The sequence below is a fragment of the Rhinopithecus roxellana genome, chromosome 7, assembly GCF_007565055.1.
Source record: "Rhinopithecus roxellana isolate Shanxi Qingling chromosome 7, ASM756505v1, whole genome shotgun sequence".
Lineage (NCBI taxonomy): Eukaryota > Metazoa > Chordata > Mammalia > Primates > Cercopithecidae > Rhinopithecus > Rhinopithecus roxellana.
In genome coordinates, this window is record NC_044555.1 from 89,887,661 (window position 1) to 89,908,501 (window position 20,841).

General features: G+C 44.7%; 1 protein-coding gene across 4 annotated transcripts in view; it reads right to left on the reverse strand.

The window, feature by feature from the left end:
- The window catches only part of APOO (apolipoprotein O), a 66,921-nt gene that overhangs the window by 18,547 nt on the left and 27,533 nt on the right, over positions 1 to 20,841 (reverse strand). For all 4 annotated transcript variants that reach the window (XM_030934394.1, XM_030934392.1, XM_030934391.1 and 1 more), the window contains 3 exons: positions 16,930 to 17,025; positions 6,318 to 6,409; positions 3,969 to 4,049 (listed from right to left, as the gene is read on the reverse strand). In XM_030934394.1, the coding sequence (XP_030790254.1) occupies positions 3,969 to 4,049; positions 6,318 to 6,409; positions 16,930 to 17,025 (269 nt within the window). The remainder of the gene's footprint in view (positions 1 to 3,968; positions 4,050 to 6,317; positions 6,410 to 16,929; positions 17,026 to 20,841) is intronic.

Here is a 20,841-nt window from a genome sequence, read left to right on the forward strand (position 1 = left end):
GTCATATGCTTTCCTCATCTCCTTTACTAGATTATGAATTATTTGATAGTCTATGAAGAGAATATACTCAGCTCCAGGGTCCCAGAAAGATTCATTTTCCAGGGTAGCTTACATCTTAGCTCTCATTAAAAAAACAAAAACAAGTCTGGGCCCGATGGCTCACGCCTGTAATCCCAGCACTTTGGGAGGCTGAGGCAGGTGGAGCACCTGAGGTAAGGAGTTCGAGGCCAGCCTGACCAACATGGTGAAACCCCATCTCTACTAAAAATACAAAAATTAGCTGGGTGTCGTGGTGGGCGCCTATAGTCCCAGCTACTCAGGAGGCTGAGACAGGAGAATGGCTTGAACCTGGGAGGTGGAGGTTGCAGTGAGCCGAGATTACGCCACTGCACTCCAGCCTGGGCAACAGGGCGAGATTCCATCTCAAAAAGAAATAAATAAACCAGAAAATAAAAAACAAAACCCCCCCTGAAGCCCATGAAATCTAAAGTGGGGGTGAAGCAAGATCAACAAAAAACAATGCCACTTCATTATATCAAGTAATTCCTGAACTCTAAGAATACTAAATTTTGAATTAATAGGGCCCTCTGCTATTTTTTCCTTTAAAATTTGTAATAGGCCAGGTGTGGTGGCTCACGCCTCTAATCCCAGCACTTTGGGAGGCTGAGGTGGGTGGATAGCAAGGTCAGGAGGTCGAGACCACCCTGGCTAACACGGTGAAACCCCGTCTCTACTAAAAATACAAAAAATTAGCCGGGCGTGGTGGCGGGCACCTCTAGTCCCAGCTACTCAGGAAGCTGAGGCAGGAGAATGGCATGAACCCGGGAGGCAGAGCTTGCAGTGAGCCGAGATCGCGCCACTGCACTCCAGCCTGGGTGATAGAGCAAGACTCCGTCTCAAAAAAAAAAAAAAAAAACTTGTAATAAAAATTTAATGCAATCAACATCAATTTTATTACCTTTTATTTTAATTTAATTTAATTTTATTTTTTTTGAGACAGAGTCTTGCCCTGTCGCCCAGGCGGGAGTGCAGTGGCATGATCTCGGCTCACTGCAAGCTCTGCCTCTCGGGTTCATGACATTCTCCTGCCTGAGCCTCCCGAGTAGTTGGGACTATGGGCGCCGGCCACCACGCCTGGCTAATTCTTTGTATTTTTAGTAGAGACAGGGTTTCACCATGTTAGCCAGGATGGTCTCGACCTCCTGACCTCGTGATCTGCCCACTTCAGCCTCCCAAAATTCTGGGATTACAGGTGTGAGCCACCACGCCCGGCTGTTTTTTTTTCTTTTTGTTTTTTATACAGGGCTTCACTCCCATTCCCCAGGCTGGAGTGCAGTGGGGTGAACATGGCTCACCACAAACTCCACCTCCTGGGCTTATGAGATTCTCCTGCCTCAGCCTCCCAAGTAGATGGGACTACAGGTGCATGCCACCACACCTGGCTAATTTTTTTTTTTTTTTTTTGGTAGTTTTTGTAGAGACGGGGTTTTGCCATATTGCCCAGGCTGGTCTTGAACACCTAGGCTCAAAGCGATTTGCCTGCCTCAGCCTCCCAAAGTGCTGGGATTATAGGTATAAACCACTGTGCCTGGCCCTGATTTTATTACCTTCTACTGAGAACAGACAGCTGTCAGTAAAATTATGCTTGGAGAGTAACAAACGGGAGAAAGTCTTAAGTTCTCAATGACTCTGAAGAAGGCAAGGGTATAAAGAGAGAGAGAAACACAAACCAATTAAAAATCTTTATCACCTCACTCCAAAAAGATCTGCATACAAATTTGAGTAGCTTTAATATCTAATGTTTTCAAATTATCAGAAAATGTTGGCCTGCTTAACTGGTATTCTAACCACAGGCCAGTTGCTTCTGCACTGGGCTGAATTCTTAGCACAGTCAGAGAATGCTGTTTCCAAGCCAGAGGCTCCCGCAGCCCCCACTTTAGCTTTGGTGTGCGTGTGTGTATGCACAGACACCACAGTGAGCACTCCAGGGAGCCTATGGGACTCCCTCCGGCTTTGATGTGCCTCAGTCTGCAGTCACACCACAGTGAAGGCTCACAGTTGAGGCTTTTAGGCTCACTTTCCACATTTCTGTCTAGGGCTGTGTAGAGATTGCTTGATATTTTACTTCCTTTCCCATATAAAATTTAGTGGGCATTTTTTTTTTGTTTGTTTTTGTTTTTTGAGATGAAGTCTCGCTCTGTTGCCCAGGCTGGAGTGCAGTGGTGCAATCTTGGCTCACTGTAACTTACACCTCCCAGGTTCAAGCAATTCTCCTGCCTCAGCCTCCCAAGTAGCTGGGATTACAGACGTGCATCACCATGCCCAGCTAATTTTTGTATTTTTTTTAGTAGAGACAGGGTTTCGCCATGTTGGCCAGGCTGGTCTCGAACTCCCTACCTCAGGTGCTCCACCCGGCTTGGCCTCCCAAAGTGCTGGGATTACAGGCATGAGTCACCGTGCCCGGTTGCATTTGTTAAGGAACTTTTTAAAAAGGAAAGGAAGCTTCCATAGAAAATATCAGAGAAATAAAACAAAAAAACAAACAAAAAAAACCCTACGAATATTTACTCTTTAAAAAGGATTGCCAAAAGACACTTGATATTGGTATAGTATTTCCTATTCAAGAGCTAGTTTAAATAGGCTCGAGAGGGACTAATTCCTTTAGAAACCACAGGTATAAAAAGTAGTGGGTTTTTTTCTTTTTCTTATTTATTTATTTATTTATTTTGAGACAGGGCCTCACTGTGTTGCTCCAGCTGGAGTGCAGTGGCGCAATCATGGCTCACTCTATTTAGCCCCTTACCTTCTGGGCTCAAGCAATCCTCCCACCTCAGCCTCCCAAAGTATGCCACCATGCCTGGCTAATTTTTTTATTTTTTGGAGAGATAGGATCTCACTATGTTGCCTAGGCTGGTCTCAAACTCCTGGGCTCAAGTGATCCTTCCACCCTGGCCTCCCAACGTGCTGGGCGTGAGTCACTGCACCTGGCCAAAAAATGAATCTTAAGATTTCACTGGAAGATTACTTATGTAAATAATAAAGAGGGCTTATAATTTATTCTGTTACTTCCAAATCCCAGTTCAAAATTCTGGATTTTAATTCTGAGATAGTTATTTATATGTATTTTTTTAACTTGTCAGTGATTTGAAGCTCATTTATATTTTTTAAAAAAGTATTTTCATTGAAAAATGAATTTTCTTCAATTTGTGATGTAGAAGGTATATTAATATAAGAAGTCCAATTCTTCCTTAGCTGGCTGTGCTTCTCAGTGCTTAGTAGAGACACGATACCTTATTCTCTACTCATTCTTCCTTATCAGTAGGAAGGGAATGTTCCAAGCGAACATAGGCAACATTTAATCAGCTATGTGGCCACTAAAAGAGATGAAAGGTGACAAGTTCTTGCAATTACACAACTTCTTCCCTCTGTTGCTCATGTACTAGACAGCACAGAGAACGTGGCCTTTAGCTGGTAGCTAGTCCTCAACATACCATGGCTCACACCCTCAGCTGAGTTGAGAAGCCTGGGGGATAAACAGAAACGGCAGTGCTAGGGAAAGAACAGAACTTATGATAAGTGAAAAACCAAGAGGAAGAGGCTCTCAATTATGTCTTTTTCCTGGGAGCATAGTACATTCCCTTTGAATTCAGTTTCAATAAAACTTTTAAATAATATGCTATACTTGGAGGAAACTATGAATACAATATAATGGAAAATATGGTCTAAGACTATGGTGGAATGCATTGCATTTTATGGTCACTACTTATTTGGCCCTGCCGATAATAACCAAATGCTCAGAAGTTCTACTGCTCTACCAAGGAAGGTCACCTGAAAAATCTGAGCTGGAGACATAACTAGAAGCAAACAGAAAAAGCAATAAATCAACAGGGTTATCAAATATTTTACAAAACCCTAGAGAAACCACATATTTAAACCAAAAGGAAGAAAATGAAAAAGATGTTTCTCACCTTTTGAAAGTTCTCCTTCCACAAATCTTCTATGACTATATATCCTCGTAAACCCCAGTCATATAATCTCTCCCCACTGACCTTGAAACAAAATAGAAAAGATCTTACCATTTGACCCAGCAATCCCTATTATTGGGAATAATAATGGAATGATGGAATATAAATCATTTTACTATAAAGATACATGCATGCATATGTTCATCATAGCAGTATGCATAATAGCAAAACATGGAATCAACCTAAATGCCCATCAATGGTAGATTTTTTTTTTTTTTTTTTTTTTTGAGATGGAGTTTTCGCTCATTGCCCAGGCTGGAGTGGAATGGCGCAATCTTGGATCACTGCAACCTCTGCCTCCTGGGTTCAAGCAATTTTCCTGCCTCAGCCTCCCAAGTAGCTGGGATTACAGGCACCCGCCACCACACCCAGCTAATTTTTTGTACTTAGTAGAGACAGAGTTTCACCACGTTGGTCAGCATGGTCTCAAACTCCTGGCCTCAGGTGATCCACCTGCCTCAGCCTCCCGAAGTGCTGGTGTGGTTCACCACGCCCGGCCAATGGTAGACTTGATAAAGAAAATGTGGTACTTATACACCACAGAGTACTATGCAGCCAAAAAGAATGAGCTCATGTCCTTTGCAGGGACAGGGATGGAGCTGGGGGCCATTATCTTAAGTGAACTAACATAGGAACAGAAAACGAAATACCCCATGTTCTTACTTGTAAGTGGGAACCAAACCTTGACAACAAATGGACACAAAGAAGGGAACAGAGACCAAGGCCTACTTGAGGGTGGAGGGTGAGAAGACGGCGAGGATCAAAAAACTACCCATCAGGTACTAGGCTAATTACCCAGGTAACAAAATAATCTGTACACCCAACCCTCATGACACACAACTTACAATAACAAACCTGCACATGTACCCCTAAAGCTAAAAGTTAAAATAGAAAGAAATGAAAAAAAAAAAAAAAAAAAAAAGACTCCTACTCTGGGCATAGCCACATAGGCTTCTCAACCAGCAACCAAGTTCACCCTCTCCACTCCAGCCATTTACTGCTTAAACCATAACAGGCTGAAATAATGTTTGATTATTTTTATATCTAGGGCTGGAAGATGTTACTCACTATTCCTGATCTGGGGCTGGAGCAGGGACAGAAGCATTAACTATCTGCCTCCAGGACTGTTACAAACAATGTTGAGCAAATGCTGGAAAGTACTGGTATTTGTCACCAAAGCCATCAAGCTCCCTGAGCTGGGGCCACTGGACTCCCACATATAACTATAGCCCACTTTAGGAATCTGGACTCAATTCTGTCATGAACAACCAAGGGAGCGCAGTCTCAGGTCAGTCTGGCTCAGAGTCCAATTAGGGTGACTGCACTGCTGTCTGCTCCTGGAACTGAGTTTCCGTGTGATGTGGTAGTTCGAGCAACTAAAGTCCCTATGTCCACAATCTGCCCAGGACCTCAAAACCTAGAGCCTGCCTTGCTCTTGCCAGTTTCTGAGGGACACCATCTCTAGCGTTCCACTAACTCCAGATAGCACCCTTTTCAGACTACCTACTGGTCTCCATCAGTGGTTCTCAAACAACATAGGCATTAATAACAAACCACCGGAGGGCTTGCTAAAACACAGACTGCTGGCCCTTATTCCCAGAGCTTCTGATTCAGCCAGTCTGGGGTGGGGCCTGAGAGTTTGCATTTCTAACAAGTTCTCAGGTGATGCTGCTGCTTCTGGTCTGGCAATGCACTTTGAGAATCAATGGTACAGCTTTATCCATGTTGCCTGCCACTGTGATCGACCTGCCTGCCAGGTTACCATAAGACTGAGGCTTCAAGGGTAAGAAAGGAGCAGCCAATTGAAAGCCCCGAAAAGGGCACTCCCAGCAGAGGGGATTACAGTCCCCAAAGTCCCCAACAAGGAAAGCAAGGGCACCAGTACCAGGGAGTAGAGGAGGTCAGAGTAGTCTGTGTCTACAATACCAGCAAGAGCAGGTTGTGACTGGATACGCATAAACTGAGTGACCCATAATTATCAGCTTTGGAATTTGAGTCTGTAGACTTCCATGTAAGTATACAAAAAATGTATCATAAATTTTTGCTGATGAATATTCAAACAATCATGCAAATTCGTGTTCAAATTCTGTGAACACTGGCATTACTGGAAGAAGGGCCAGAACTGAGACATACAGTGGATAAAATCATTTAAATTTGCTGTATTCACCTATATGTACAAACAAATTTTAGTCTGGTGTTATAAGAACTGCAAAATAAAATAAAATTAAGCATCAGATTCATACACACACAAACAAGAATGAGGGACATCAGGGATTACAGAGTTTCTCTTACCTGGGCAAACACGATGGCTTGTTGTGGATAATAGAGGGAGGCAGCTAACCCCATGAAACCAGGCGGATACACTAGCTTCTTTATTTTTGAACCTAATAAATAAAAGGTTGTACATGCCATCAGATGATCCATTATCCTCACCATCACAATTTACCTTATCCATTTAACACGGAACGAGGCCAGGCACAGTGGCTCACGCCTGTAATCCAAAAGCTTTGGGAGGCCAAGGCGGGAGGATCACTTGAGGCCAGGAGTTTGACACCTGCCTGGGCAACAGAGTCAGACCCTGTATCTACAAAAGTTAAAATAAAAAAATTAGCCAAGCATGGTAGTGTGCGCCTACAGTCCTAACTACTTGGGAGGCTGAGATGGGAGGATTCCTTGAGCCCAGGAGTTCGAAGTTACAATGAGCTACGATCACACTCTGCACTCCAGCCTGGGTGACAGAGCAAGACCGTGTCTCTTAAGAAACCCAAACAAAACTAAAATAACCCCACCAATGAATAAGATTTCTTTGGTCCTAAACTGAAAGAATGTTCCAAATAAAGTCGTGTGCACCAAAATGCTTTTGCACAGCTTTATTGAGATAAAATTCACATTCACCCATTTAAAGTACAGTTCAATGGCTTTTAGTATATTGATAGAGGTTTGTAACCATCATTACAATAAATTTTAGAGCTTTTTCATAAATCACCAAAAGAAACCCATTAGCAGTCACTCCTCAACTCCCCCGTACTGTCCAGCCCTAGGCAACCACTGATGTACTTTCTATCTCTATATGTTTGCCTACTCTGGATATTTCTTTTCTTTTCTTTTTTTTTGCTCTTGTCACCCAGGCTGTAGTGCAATGGTGCAATCTTGGCTCACTGCAACCTCTGCCTCTCAGGTTCAGGCAATTCTCCTACCTCAGCCTCTCGAGTAGCTGGGGCTACAGGCACACACCACCACACCCTGCTAATTTTGTATTTTTAGTAGAGATGGGGTTTCGCCATGTTGGCCAGGCTGGTCTTGAACTCCTGACCTCAGGTAATCCACCCATCACAGCCTCCCAAAGTGCTGAGATTACAGGTGTAAGCCACTGCGCCCGGCTCTCTGGATATTTCATATAAATGGAATCATGCAGTAAATACATGGTCCTTTGTGACTGGCTTCTCTCACTCAGCACCAAGTATTTTCAAGGGAACGCCTTTTTTTTCCCTAAGAGAGCAGAAAAAAAGATCGTTTTAAAAACAAACAAATGAGTATTTTGGTTTCTAGGGTTTATGTTCTTTTACAGCAATCTGGCTTCCTATTTAAATATTAAACACAAGCGTTCCTCTACTCCCCTTTCTGTAACCCCGTTAAAAAAACAGTAAGAAAAAACATTAATAAGCCGGGCGCAGTGGCTCACACCTGTAATCCCAGCACTTTGGGAGGCCGAGGTGGGCGGATCACGAGGTCAGGAGATCGACACCATCCTGGCTAACATGGTGAAACCCCGTCTCTACTAAAAAAAATACCAAAAAAATTAGCTGGGTGTGGTGGCGGGCGCCTGTAGTCCCAGCTACTTGGGAGGCTGAGGCAGGAGAATGGCGTGAACCCAGGAGGTGGAGCTTGCAGTGAGCAGAGACCGTGGGCACTGCACTCCAGCCTGGGCAGCAGAGCGAGACTCCATCTCAAAAAAAAAAAAAAAAAGGAAAAAACATTAATAAACCCACTATGAAGAGAAAATGTGTGGAGGGGCCACTGGCAGACAGGAAGTGTCAATCAATTTTCGGAAAATGGAGAGTGAATGGAAATAAGAGGACACACTGCCTTGAAATCTTGAAATCTTGAGGAGGAGTGCGGCCTCAGAGGGCCGTCCCAGGCAGCCCCAGGGAGATTCCAGATCCAGAGATGGCAGGTACTGTGGGGAGTGGAGATGGCAACCAGGGGGCAAGACAGGGGGACAGGACAAAGGCAAGTCCGATGCATGGACCAGCACGGCCCTTGCTTCCCCTATGCCATCCCAGTACAAAACTACCCCTGGCCAGGAAGTCACACCAGGTCAAAATGTTAAAAAGGGGCAGGGTTACTAGGCACAGTGGCTCACACATGTAATCCTAGCACTTTGGGAGGTCAAGGCGTAAGGATTGCTTGAGGCCAGGAATTGAGACCAGCTGGAGTAACATAGCGAGACTCCGTCTCCATTTCTATTTTTCTGTTGAGAGAGGGTCTCACTTGGTCTCCCAGGCTGGAGTGCAGTGACCCAATCATGGCTCACTGCAGCCTCGACCTCCCAGGTTCAAACTATCCTCCTGCCTCAGTCCCTCAAGTAGGTGGGACTAGAAGTGCAAGCCATCATGCCTGGCTAATTTTTTTTTTTTTTTTGTAGTTTTTGTAGATACAGGGTTTCCTCACATTGCCCAGACTGGTCTTGAACTCCTGAGCTCAAGCAATCCACCTGCCTCAGCCTCCCAAAGTGCTGGGATTACAGGCATGAGCCAGTATGCCCAGCCCCCTATCTTTATTTCTTAAAAAAAAAAGTGAGCCAGATGCAGTGGCTCACACCTGCAATCCCAGCACTTTGGGAGGCTGAGGTGGGAGGACTGACTGAGCCTAAGAGTTTGAGATGAGCCTGGGCAACTTAGGGAGACCACATCTCTACAAAAAATTTAAAAATTATCAGGTGTGGTGGCATGGGCCTGTGGTCCTAGTTTCTCAGGAGACTGAGGCAGGAGGATTGCTTGAGCCCAGGAGTTCAAGGCTGCTGTGAACAGTGTCTATGCTACTGCACTCTAGAGTGGGTAATATTTTGGATGTTGTTCCCTCTGAATCTCATGTTAAATTGTAATCCCCAATGTTGGAGGTGGGGCCTGGTGGGACCTGACTGGATCATGAAGGTGGATTTCTCACAAATGGTTTAATGCCATTCCCTTGGTGCTGTCCTCGTGCAACAGTGAGTTCTCTTGAGATCTGGTTGTTTAAAAATGTGTGACACCTCCCCCACCTCTTTCTCTTGGTTGCACTCTTGCCATGTGAGACACCAGCTCCCCCTTTGCCTTCCACCATGATTGTAAACAGCACAAGGCCTCACCAGAAGCCGAGGAGATGCTGGTGCCAGGCTTCCTGTACAGCCTGCAGAACTGTGAGCCAAATAAACTTCTTTTCTTTATAAATTACCCAGTGTTAGGTTATAGCAATGCAAGAATGGCTTAACACACTGGGCGGCAAAGCAAGATCCTGTCTCAAAAAAAAAAAAAAAAAAAAAAAAAAAAAAAAAGAGTTAAAACAGTGGGGGCAGGGCATCACTAAAGAAACACCATGGATTTCCTGCTGAGAACCAAGAGAGCCGGAAGGGGTGAGTATGTCAGTGCCTGAGAGTAAAGCCCTCCTCACACTGGCACCCTCGTATATGGTCACTTCCTATCCAGCTCCCCTGAGGTACAACCTGCCCGTCAGTGGGTCCCATGTATGGACAGGGAGTTCTTTTTATTTATTTATTTTTTTTGAGACAGAGTCTCGCTCTGTTGCCCAGGCTGGAGTGCAATGGCGCCATCTCAGCTCACTGCAACCTCTACCTCCTGGGTTCAAGCGATTCTCCAGCCTCAGCCTCCTGAGTAACTGGGATTACAGACACCCTCCACCACACCTGGCTATTTTTTGTATTTTTAGTAGAGATGGGGTTTTGCCATGTTGGCCAGGCTGGTCTTGAACTCCTCACCTCAGGTGATCCTCCCGCCTCAGCCTCCCAAAGTGCTGGGATTACAGGTGAGAGTTCTTATTAGCATTTCAGCTGCCTCACTTTGAAACATGACTGGATAACCAAGAATCACCAGTCATTTGTGGAAAGCCTGAAGCATAAAGGAGAAAGACCAAGACAAGCCCAAAGAAAAAAAAAAAGACCCCACAGGAAACAGAATTTCAAAACAAAACTAAACCTATTACTAAGTATCATCAAATAAATTTTAAAAGCCACTACATTAAAATAAAAAAGAATTCTATGAAAAAAAGAACATTCAAAGAACAGGAAGGAGCTCTTGGAAATGACCAAAGCAAAAAAAATTCAAAAGGAACAAAATAATCAAGAAAATATAAGAGACACATAGGGTCCTTTTAAATAACTCAATTGCTAATTAATGAGTTGAGGAAGGAAAAAGAATGAGAGTAAATTTTCAAAGATACACAAGATAGGCCGGGTGCAGTGGCTCATGCCTGTAATCCTAGCACTTTGGGAGGCTGAGGAAGGAAGACTACTTGAGTTCAGGAGTTTGAGACCAGCCTGGGCAACATGGTGACACCTGGTCTCCACAAAAAATACAAAAATTAGTCAGGCGTGGTGGTGCACACCTATAGTCACAGCTACTCAGGAGGCTGAGATGGGAGGATTGCTTGAGCCTGGGGAGGTCAAGACTGCAGTGATCCTTGATCATGCCACTGCACTACAACCTGGGTGACAGAGTGAGACCATCTCTCAGGAAGGGAAAGGGAAAAGGAAAGGGAAGGGAAGGATAGAAAGAAGGAGGGAGGGAGGGAGGAAAAGAAGATACTTTCTTTCAGCTGGATGCTGCAAGCCACCATATTGTTTAAGCAAGAATGAAAACACCTATATCCAAGGCCGGGCATGGTGGCTCATGCCTGCAATCCCAGCACTTTGGGAGGCTGACGCGGGTGGATCACTGGAGGTCAGGAGTTCAAGACCAGCCTGGCCAACATGGTGAAACCCCGTCTCTACTAAAAACACAAAAATTAGCCAGGCGTGGTGGTGCATGCCTGTAATCCCAGCTAATTGGGAGGCTGAGGCACGAGAATCACTTGAACCCAGAGGTGGAGGAGGTTGCAGTGAGCGGAGATTGTGACAGTGCACACCAGCCTGGGCGACAGTGAGACTCCGTCTCAAAAAAAAAAGAAAAGACCACTATCTAGTCACAACACCACAGAAATTCAGAACACTAAAGATTCACAGAAGATCTTCAAAGCTTCCAGGAAGAAAAAAAAAATGTATCACCTGTTCAGAAGCAGCAAATATCCAGACTGGCTATTGACTCTCAAATCTACAATGCCAGATGCTAGAATACATGGCTTTGAAAGTTTCAATTTCAATGGCAAACAAATTCAGTGCCCAACCAAACTATCACATGGTATGAGGGCAGAAAGTGATTTTCAGACATGGAAGGTCTTGGGAAGTTTACCTCCAACTTGGTATGCTTGGGAAGCATACCTCCACATGCTTTTTTGAAAGTGACTTAAGCATGTAGTTCGATAGCATGGCAGAGTAAACCAAGGAGAAGATGACATGGAACCCAGGTAAAGGGGGCTTAAACCCAAGAAAGTGTGAAGAAGACCAGTCCCAAAACAAGAACTGTGTTGAAGTCTCAGGCCAGATTGTAGGAGGATACAGAGCTGTGGAGCAAGGGGAATGGACAGAAGAGATAGCAGGACGCAGAGCTTGGAGAAACCTGAGAATGAGGTTAAAAAAACCAGTAGAGGATGAAACTAGAGAATACACATGGCCTTGACTCCACTGAGAGGCACAGTGTTTTTGTCATGGGACCCATATAGATGCTAGTAGAATGTGTGTGTTATTGATTTTTTTTTTTTTTTTTTTTTTTAAGATAGAGTTTTGCTATTGCTGCCCAGGCTGGAGTGCAATGGTGCAATCTCGGCTCACTGCAATCTCCACCTCTTGGGTTCAAGTGATTCTCCTACCTCAGCCTCCCAAGATTCTGGGATTACAGGCATGCGCCACCATGCCCAACTAATTTTGTATTTTTAGTAGAGACAGGATTTCACTATGTTGGTCAGTCTGGTCTCGAACTCCTGACCTCAGGTGATCCACGTGCCTTGGCCTCCCAAAGTGCTGGGATTACAGGTGTTAGCCACCATACCCGGCCGATTTTTTTTTTTTTTTTTTTGAAATGGGGTCTCGCTCTGTTGCTCAGGCTGGAATGCAATGGTGCAATCTCGCCTTGCTGCAACCTCTGCCTCCCGGGTTCAAGTGATTCTCCTGCTTTCGCCTTCCAAGTAGCCAGGATTACAGGCACCAGTCACCATGCCTGGCTAATGTTTATATTTTTAGTAGAGGTGGGGTTTCACCATGTTGGCCAGGTTGGTTTTCAACTCCTGACCTCAGGTGATCCATCCGCCTTGACCCTCCGAAGTGCTGGGATTACAGGTGTGAGCCACTGTGCCCCGCTAGAATGTGTATATTAATCCTTAAACAGTTCTAATCATGTAAGTGCTGCTTATTGGCTTTAAAACTTTAAACAGACAAATCCCCAAAGATGGAACTGGGGTTGCTGAAGAGAATACAAATGCTATCAACCTAGACTATTAATGATTTATTGTTTCTCTCCCGATCCTGTTGCATGAATTGAAAGGGTGTAATTCTCCTGGAAGAGAAAAGCCTGTCATATCCCTGCATAGTGCCCCTCCCCTGCTCCCATCCACTTGAAGCAGCTCACCCAAGTGAGGACCAGGGAAAGAGCAGCCAACCTGCCACCCAGTCATTTCTCACTCCTCCAGGGAGAGCCGAGAAGTGGCAGCTCTCGGGCCTCCAGCTCCTGCTGGTTCACACAATGAGCTGGGGACCCCAGAACTTCAGGAAGGAGGTGTAATCGTATTCCCCAGCCCCTACTTCCATGCCCACATCTCCCAAGAGGCCAGTGGTATGGGTTGTCACTATCAGCACTGCTAGGGGCAGGGGGAACCACTGGTTGCCAATGCTAGGGAGAGCCACCAGAAGGCAACAATAGTGTCAACAACCATGTGTCATCTTGGAGTGGTCCGGCTGGGCCCACCTCCTCTGAATGAACATCCATTCACCTCTCTGAGAGCCTCTTGTCACCACCACAGTCATGGCAATCCTCATCAACTGAAGCAGACTACCTTAGCAGATACGCTCAAGAAACCCCACCAGGCCGGGCATGGTGGCTCGCAACTATGATCCCAGCACTTTGGGAGGCTGAGGCGGGAGGATCACTCGAGGTCAGGAGTTCAAGACCAGCCTGGTCAACATGGTGAAACCTCATGTCTACTAAAAATACAAAAATTAGCCAGGCATGGTGGTGCACGCCTGTAGTCCCAGCTACTTGGGAGGCTGAGGCAGGAGAATCACTTGAACCCAGGAGGCGGGGTTGTGGTGAGCCTGAGATCACACCACTGCACTCCAGCCTGGATGATAGAGCAAGACTCTGTCTCAAAAAAAAAAAAAAAAGGAAACCCATCAGGAGGGACCTTCTGCACCCACCCATCCTGCTGCTGCCCTCAAAGGGGATCATCCACCTGGAGTGGCCTGCAAACCACTCTGGCTACCCACAGACATCCCTACCATCCCATTCATCCTGCTTGGTGAACCCCTCTGATGCTACTCACCTCAGGCCTTTCTATACCCAGAGCTCAGGGGAAAAGACCTGCTATTGCACATGTGTGTGTGCGTGCCCGCATGAAATATTTGTGAAAAAGAACTAAGGTGTCAAATTATTTTAATACTACCAAGCTCTCCCCAGGAAAAGGAAGAAGAGAGATAGAAACAAACAAAATCAGAGAACTAGGACCCACTGTAGCAGATGTCCTCATGCTGCTGCTCTGGCCAGGAGAGCACGGTCTCCAATCCTCCTTAGGATGGTCACCCTAGTGGGTGTGCCGGAGACAAACTCTCCGCACTGTAGGAACGTGCCTACAGCACAGAAAAAGTTTTCTTTGGACCTGGAAGACTTCCCTAGGGCCAGCTCTAACCACGGAGAGGGAGGGGGAAGCTCCTCTCACTCACTTCTACATTCCTATCTCCCTAACAATAGCTGAAATCCCAACACCCTGGCCTTGGGATGTTCATCAATCTCAAACACTATCTAAATAAGACCGAATGCTCTTTTGAACAGCTTTGCAAGAAATGAGGTGAAAGAAGTTTAGGGGAAAATGTTGGTTCATAAGTTTATTACAAAAAATAAGCTGGAAATTTAATTCTGACATATTCTGCATGAGACAGGAGGAGGGCATGAAGACTGTGACATGAGTTGCTTTCACAGGTGAGCTGGTAGTACCACCAGGGCAGTGTCTACCCTCCAAATTAAAAAATAACAGCCAGGCGGGTGCGGTGGCTCACGCCTGTAATCCCAGCTCTCAGGGAGGCAGAGGCGGGAGGATAGCTTGAGCCCAGGAGTTCGAGACCTGCCTGGGTAATATAGCGAGACCCAGTTCTCCACAAAAAGGAAAAAAAAAAAAAAAAAAGACAAAAAAAAAAAAAAATAAGCGCAACTCCCCTTAAAGCAAAAAATAACAGCCATTAGCAGGGCACAGCAGCTCAGGCCTATAATTCCAGCACTTTGGGGGGCACCAAGGGAGGTGGATGGCTTGAGTTCAGGAGTTCAAGACAAGCCTGGGCAACATAGTGAAACTCCATCTCTACTAAAAATACAAAAATTACCTGGGCATGGTGGCGAGTGCCTGTAATCCCAGCTACTTGAAAGGCTGAGGTGAGAGGATCACTTGAGCCCAGGAGGTCCAGGCTGCAGTGAGCTATGATCACACCACTGCACTCCAGCCTGGGTGATAGAGTGAGACCCTGTCTCAAAAAAGAAACCAATTTAAAAAAATAAAATAAGGCTGGGCGTGGTAGCTCACACCTGTAATCCCAGCACTTTGGGACATTGAGGCAAGCCAATCACTTGAGGTCAGGAGTTGGAGACCAGCCTGGCCAACACGGTGAAACCCCATCTCTACTAAAAATACAAAAATTAGTTGGGCGTGGTGGTGCACATCTATAATCCCAGCTACTTGGGAGGCTGAGGCAGGAGAATCATTTGAACTCAGGAGGCGAAGCGTGCAGTGAGCGGAGATTGTGCTATTGCACTCCAGCCTGGGTGACAGAGCAAGATTCTATCTCAAACTAAAGTAAAATAAAATAACAACTATTGCATGTAGAGGGAAGATTTTTTAAATTGGAGGAATAGGATCGATACGGTTTTAATGAGTCTACCCTCCAAATCTCATGTTGAAATGTGAATCCCCATGCTGGGAGGTGTTTGGGTCATGGGGGTGGATCCCACATGAATGGCTTGGTGCCCTCCCTGTGGTAATGAGTAATTTCTCACTCTATTAGTTCACACGAGGGCTGGTTGTTTAAAAGAGCCTGGCATCTCTCTAGCTCCCTCCCTCACCATGTGATGCACCTTCTCCCCCTTTGCCTTCCACCACGATTGGAAGCTTTCTGAAGCCCTCAACAGAAATAGATGTTGATGCCATGCTTCTTGTACAGCTTGCAGAACTGTGAGCCAAATAAACCGCTTTTCTTTTTTTTTGAGATGGAGTCTCGCACTGTCGCCCAGGCTGGAGTGCAGTGGCTCGATCTCAGCTCACTGCAAGCCCCGTCCCCCAGATTCACGCTATTCTCCTGCCTCTGCATCCCAAGTAGCTGGGACTACAGGCGCCCGCCACCACGCCCGGCTAATTTTTTGTATTTTTAGTAGAGACGGGGTTTCACCGTGTTAGCCAGGATGGTCTCGATCTCCTGACCTTGTGATCCGCCTGCCTCGGCCTCCCAAAGTGCTGGAATTACAGGCGTGAGTCACCATGCCCAGCACCTCTTTTCTTTATAATTACCCAGCCTCAGATACTCCTTTAGAGCAATGCAAAACAAACTAATACAGGGACCAAACTAGTCTCTATGGTTCTTGTATTGGGGTCTGATTACAGGGTTCATAAACTTTCTTCATTAGGAACGATGGTAATGTCAGAATTTTATATCATAAACATTAAGTTTCCAACCAGTGAAACTTCAAGTTGTTCATAACAAACTCATCTCATCATAGCAAAGTATTTTATCAGCCTTTATTTCCTATAGATATTTTATAATTTAGCAGTATAGTAATATTTTTAAGTTGGCATTTGTTAGCATTTAATTTTAAGCATTTTTAAAGTTTTTGTCGTCACTGACTGAAGCCATGACAAATCAAGAAGGTAATAAAATCTCTATTAAATCACTGCCCTATTTACTGTGATTAATACAGCCTGATCTTAATAGTGAAATGTTTAGGAACAGTTTCTCAGGTGTGAAAGACTTTAAAATTTTGCTCTTTCTGGACCAAAGAACAATAGAGATTTGATCAAGTAAATGTGCCTATAAAGGATAACTTCTTTTTTTTACCAAGAGTATACAATTTCTATTTATGTTTAAAATCAAATATGATAACCGTATCAATTATACATTAAGAAAGCCATATTTAGGAACCAACTCATTATTCTGAAACCTGGTAAATGAAGGGAAAGAATGAAACATATATTCTTTTTTTTTTTTTTTTTTTTTTTTTTTGAGACGGAGTCTCGCTCTGTCACCCAGGCTGGAGTGCAGTGACTGGATCTTGGCTCACTGCAAGCTCCACCTCCCGGGTTTACGCCATTCTCCTGCCTCAGCCTCCCGAGTAGCTGGGACTACAGGCGCCCGCCACCTCGCCCGGCTAGTTTTCCTGTATTTTTTAGTAGAGATGGGGTTTCACCGGGTTAGCCAGGATGGTCTCGATCTCCTGACCTGGTGATCCGCCCGTCTCGGCCTCCCAAAGTGCTGGGATTACAGGCTTGAGCCACCACGCCCGGCCTGAAACATATATTCTATCTCTGCTTTATGAGCTGACTGTTAAACCCACAAAATTGCACCTACCTCTAGCCAAAAGGAGTCCAATAAGGCCAGCAAAACCAATAACACCAAGTCTCGGAAAAAATCCAGGAGGTGCATTTTGGAGATAATCATAGCTGTCTACAATAGAATTAGACCAGGAAGCAGTTCCATAAATTTCTCATTAAAAAACAAAACAAAAAGTCTTATACAGTATATAATATGTATATATAATATCAAGGGCTTTTCAAATCACATATTCTCTGCATTCTACTACTGTACTGCTTTTCAACATATTCTTTTTATGTAACATGTAAACAAGATTTACTATTCACATAACAAGTGTCCAATTTTCTTTTCTTTTTTTTTTTTTTTTTTTTTGAGATGCAGTTTTGCTCTTGTTGCCCAGGCTGGAGTGCAATGGTGTGATCTCAGCTCACAGCAACCTCTGCCTCCCGGGTTCAAGCGATTCTCCTGTCTCAGCCTTGAGTAGCTGGGATTCCAGGTGCCCACCACCTCACCCGGCTAACTTTTGTATTTTTAGTAGAGATGTGCTTTCACCATGTTGGCTAGGCTGGTCTCGAACTCCTGACCTCAGGTGATCCACCCGCCTCAGCTTCCCAAAGTGCTGGGATTACAGGTGTGAGCCACTGCGCCTGGCTGCAAGTGTCCAATTTTCAACTACCTTTGGTCCAACAACCTACTGACAATGAAGTAATGTTAAATTGCTTTCATATTCCTGAAAGCAACAGATCTGAATCAGCAATTTGCACAGGGAGGAATACAAATACAGGGATCCTATGCTATTCAAATTCTTGTTATGCAAACACAAAAACAGAATAGATTTGGATAAATCTTTGGATAGATCTATTGCTATCTGAAGCTTTGCTACTTGCTCTCTGAAACTCAGGAACCAAAAACAAGCTGTGAGTGGTGGCTCATCCCTATAAGCTCAACACTTTTCAAGGGTAAGGCAGAAGAATCACTTGAGTCCAGGAGTTCAAGGCTGCAGTGAGCTAGGTCCGCGCCACTGCACTCCAGCCTGACAGCCTGAGCCACAGAGCAAGACACAGCCTCTTTAAAAAAAAAAAAAGGCCAGGCGCGGTGGCTCACTCCTGTAATCCCAGCACTTTGGGAGGCCGAGGGGGGAGGATCACAAGGTCAGGAGTTCGAGACCAGCCTGACCAACATGGTAAAACCCCATCTCTACTAAAAATACAAAAAAATTAGCTGGGTGTGGTGGCACATGCCTGTAATCCCAGCTACTCAGGAGGCTGAGGCAGGAGAATTACTTGAACCCGAGAGGTGGAGGCTGCAGTGAGCCAAGATCATGCCACTGCACTCCAGCCTGGGTGACAGAGTGAGACTCCTTCTCAAAAGAAAAAAGAAATCAAATACCTTAGACTCAGAAAAATAAGTATCCTTTGCCATCTGAACTCATTATTCGAACTCAAGAACAGAATAAATTTGGATAATAAAGGAAACTTGTAAGTTCACTCAGGAAATAGCCACTGTTGACCACTGCTGACGGTGATAGAATCAATAAAAATAAGTACAACATGTGAACCTATTCATGCCTGAACATGCCTTCTGACTTCATTCACATAATGCCTCCTCTCCTTTCCACTGAGCCAATCCCACCTCATAAAAGCCAGCTTGAGTCCTACCTCCACACAAAAGCCTTTCCTAAGCTCATCAGTCCATACCTCTCTCCCTCCTCTAAAGTACCATCATATTTATTCTCTGTACCATCACTTGCTACCTAATCCTATAGTATCCTGTGTTTAATTATTCAGGTGTGTATCTGGTGTCTCCCCAAGGAGAATGTAAGCTCCATAATGATGGATTGCTTATACTCCTGTGTTATCTTCCTTCAGTGGTAATAACGGATGTTCATTCAATAGATATTTATTAAGAATGATGGCCACGTGTGGTGGTTCACACCCGTAATCCCAGCACTTTGGGAGGCCAAGGTAGGAGGACTGCTTGAGTCCAGGAGTTCAAGAACAGCCTGGGCAACATGGCAAAACCCTGTCTCTCCAAAAAGTTTTTAAAAAATTAGCCAGGGGTGGTGATGCATGTCTATGGTCCCAGCTACTTGGGAGGCTGAGGTGGGAGGATTGCTTCAGTCCAGGTCAAGGCTGCAATGAGCTATGATCATGCCACTACACTATAGCCTAGGTGACTGAGACCCTGTCTCCAAACAAAAACAAAAACAGGCCAGGCTTGGTGGCTCATGCCTGTAATCCCAGCACTTTGGGAGGCCGGTGAGGGCAGATCACAAAGTCAGGAGTTCGAGATCAGCCTGACTAACATGGTGAAACCCCATCTCTACTGGAAATACAAAAATTAGCCAGGCGTAGTGGCATGTGCCTGTAATCCCAGCTACCCAGGAGGCTGGGGCAGGAGAATCACTTGAACCTGGGAGGCAGAGGTTGCAGTGAGCCGAGATCATGCCATTGCACTCCAGCCTGAGCAACAGAGCAAGACTCCGTCTCAAAAAAAAAAAAAAAAAAAAAAAAACACACTGCCAGGAGTTGATAAATACTGGATGAATTAACAAATGAATTTTAGCTAGGTCATGACTTAAACAAAGCCCTCATGTCTCCTTCTCAATCTCATCTTCAGCACTCCCTATCTGCTTAGGGTTCCTCAAACATCCAATACCAACTCACACCTCTAAGCCTGATCATGCTGTGACCAGTGCGCAATGCCTGCTTCCAGCAGTCCCATCCCCACCTTTTGGTGTGGCTAACACTGCTCCTTCAAGATTCATTTCAGAAATCCTTCCCTGACTGCTCCCACCTCCTCAATTTCAATTAAACTAATCTCCTTCCTCTGTACCTTCAGTAACAGTCTGTGATTATCTCTATATTTGCACTAGTACTAAATAATGTGTTACATGCATCTCAATGGTTGTGACCACTGTCTTAACCAATCTCAATTTTCAAGGTCTGGTAGAATGGTGACTTAGAAAATATATGCAGAACTGAAGTAATAAACTGGAAAACTCAGTATTTCTGTCCCCTAAGTAATACCAGATACATGCCAGTTTTCCTTTTCCTGGGTTCTTTGGGAAATGTGATCACTTTAAATACTACTATAGGGCTTGTATTATGTTTGCATTAATTATTGTCTGGCCTGTTACTTATTTTGCCTTTAGCCTAGTTTTTACTTTCCATCCTCTAGTCTGGGTCATTTGAGGCAATTTTTTACTTCCCTTTATTTTTGCCTACTAGCCCAGTGTTGCTCAATTCTAGATGTGTACACAGAGCAGTTGACGGAGGGACACCCAGATGGCTGTGGTGAGCTGGGCCAAAGTGGGTAAATCACAAAGAAAGGGGAAAGAAGATACGTTTTAAGACTGCACAGAGTCTGGGCAACAAAGTGAGACCCTGTCTCTACAAAAAAATGGAAAAAATTAGCTGGGTGTGATGGCACATGCCTGTAATCCTAGCTACTCGGGAGGATGAGCTGGGAGGATTGCTTGAGCCCAGGAAGTCGAGGCTGCAGCGAGCTATGATCACGTCACTGCATTCCAGCCTAGATGACAGAGTAAGATCCTGTCTCAGAAAAATTTAAACAAGAGACCGCTCAGCCACACATGTACAAATAGAAGACTATATCAGGAGTTCTCTAGTTTCCTCAGATAAAAATGAAGATAATAAGGTATCTGTCAGGTTGTTATGAGGATTAAATTAATATATATATATATATATTTCAAATTTTTGTGGGTACATAGTAGGTATATATATTTACGGAGTAAATGAGGTATTTTGGTTCAGCCATACAATGCATAATAATCACATCAGGGTAAATAAGGTATCCTTTACCTCAAGTATTTATCATTTTTCTTTGTGTTACAAGCATCCCAATTTTACTCTTTTAGTTTATTTACAATAACTAAAAGAGTATAGCTTTTTCAGTTAAATAAAATGTACAATAAGCCAGGCGCGG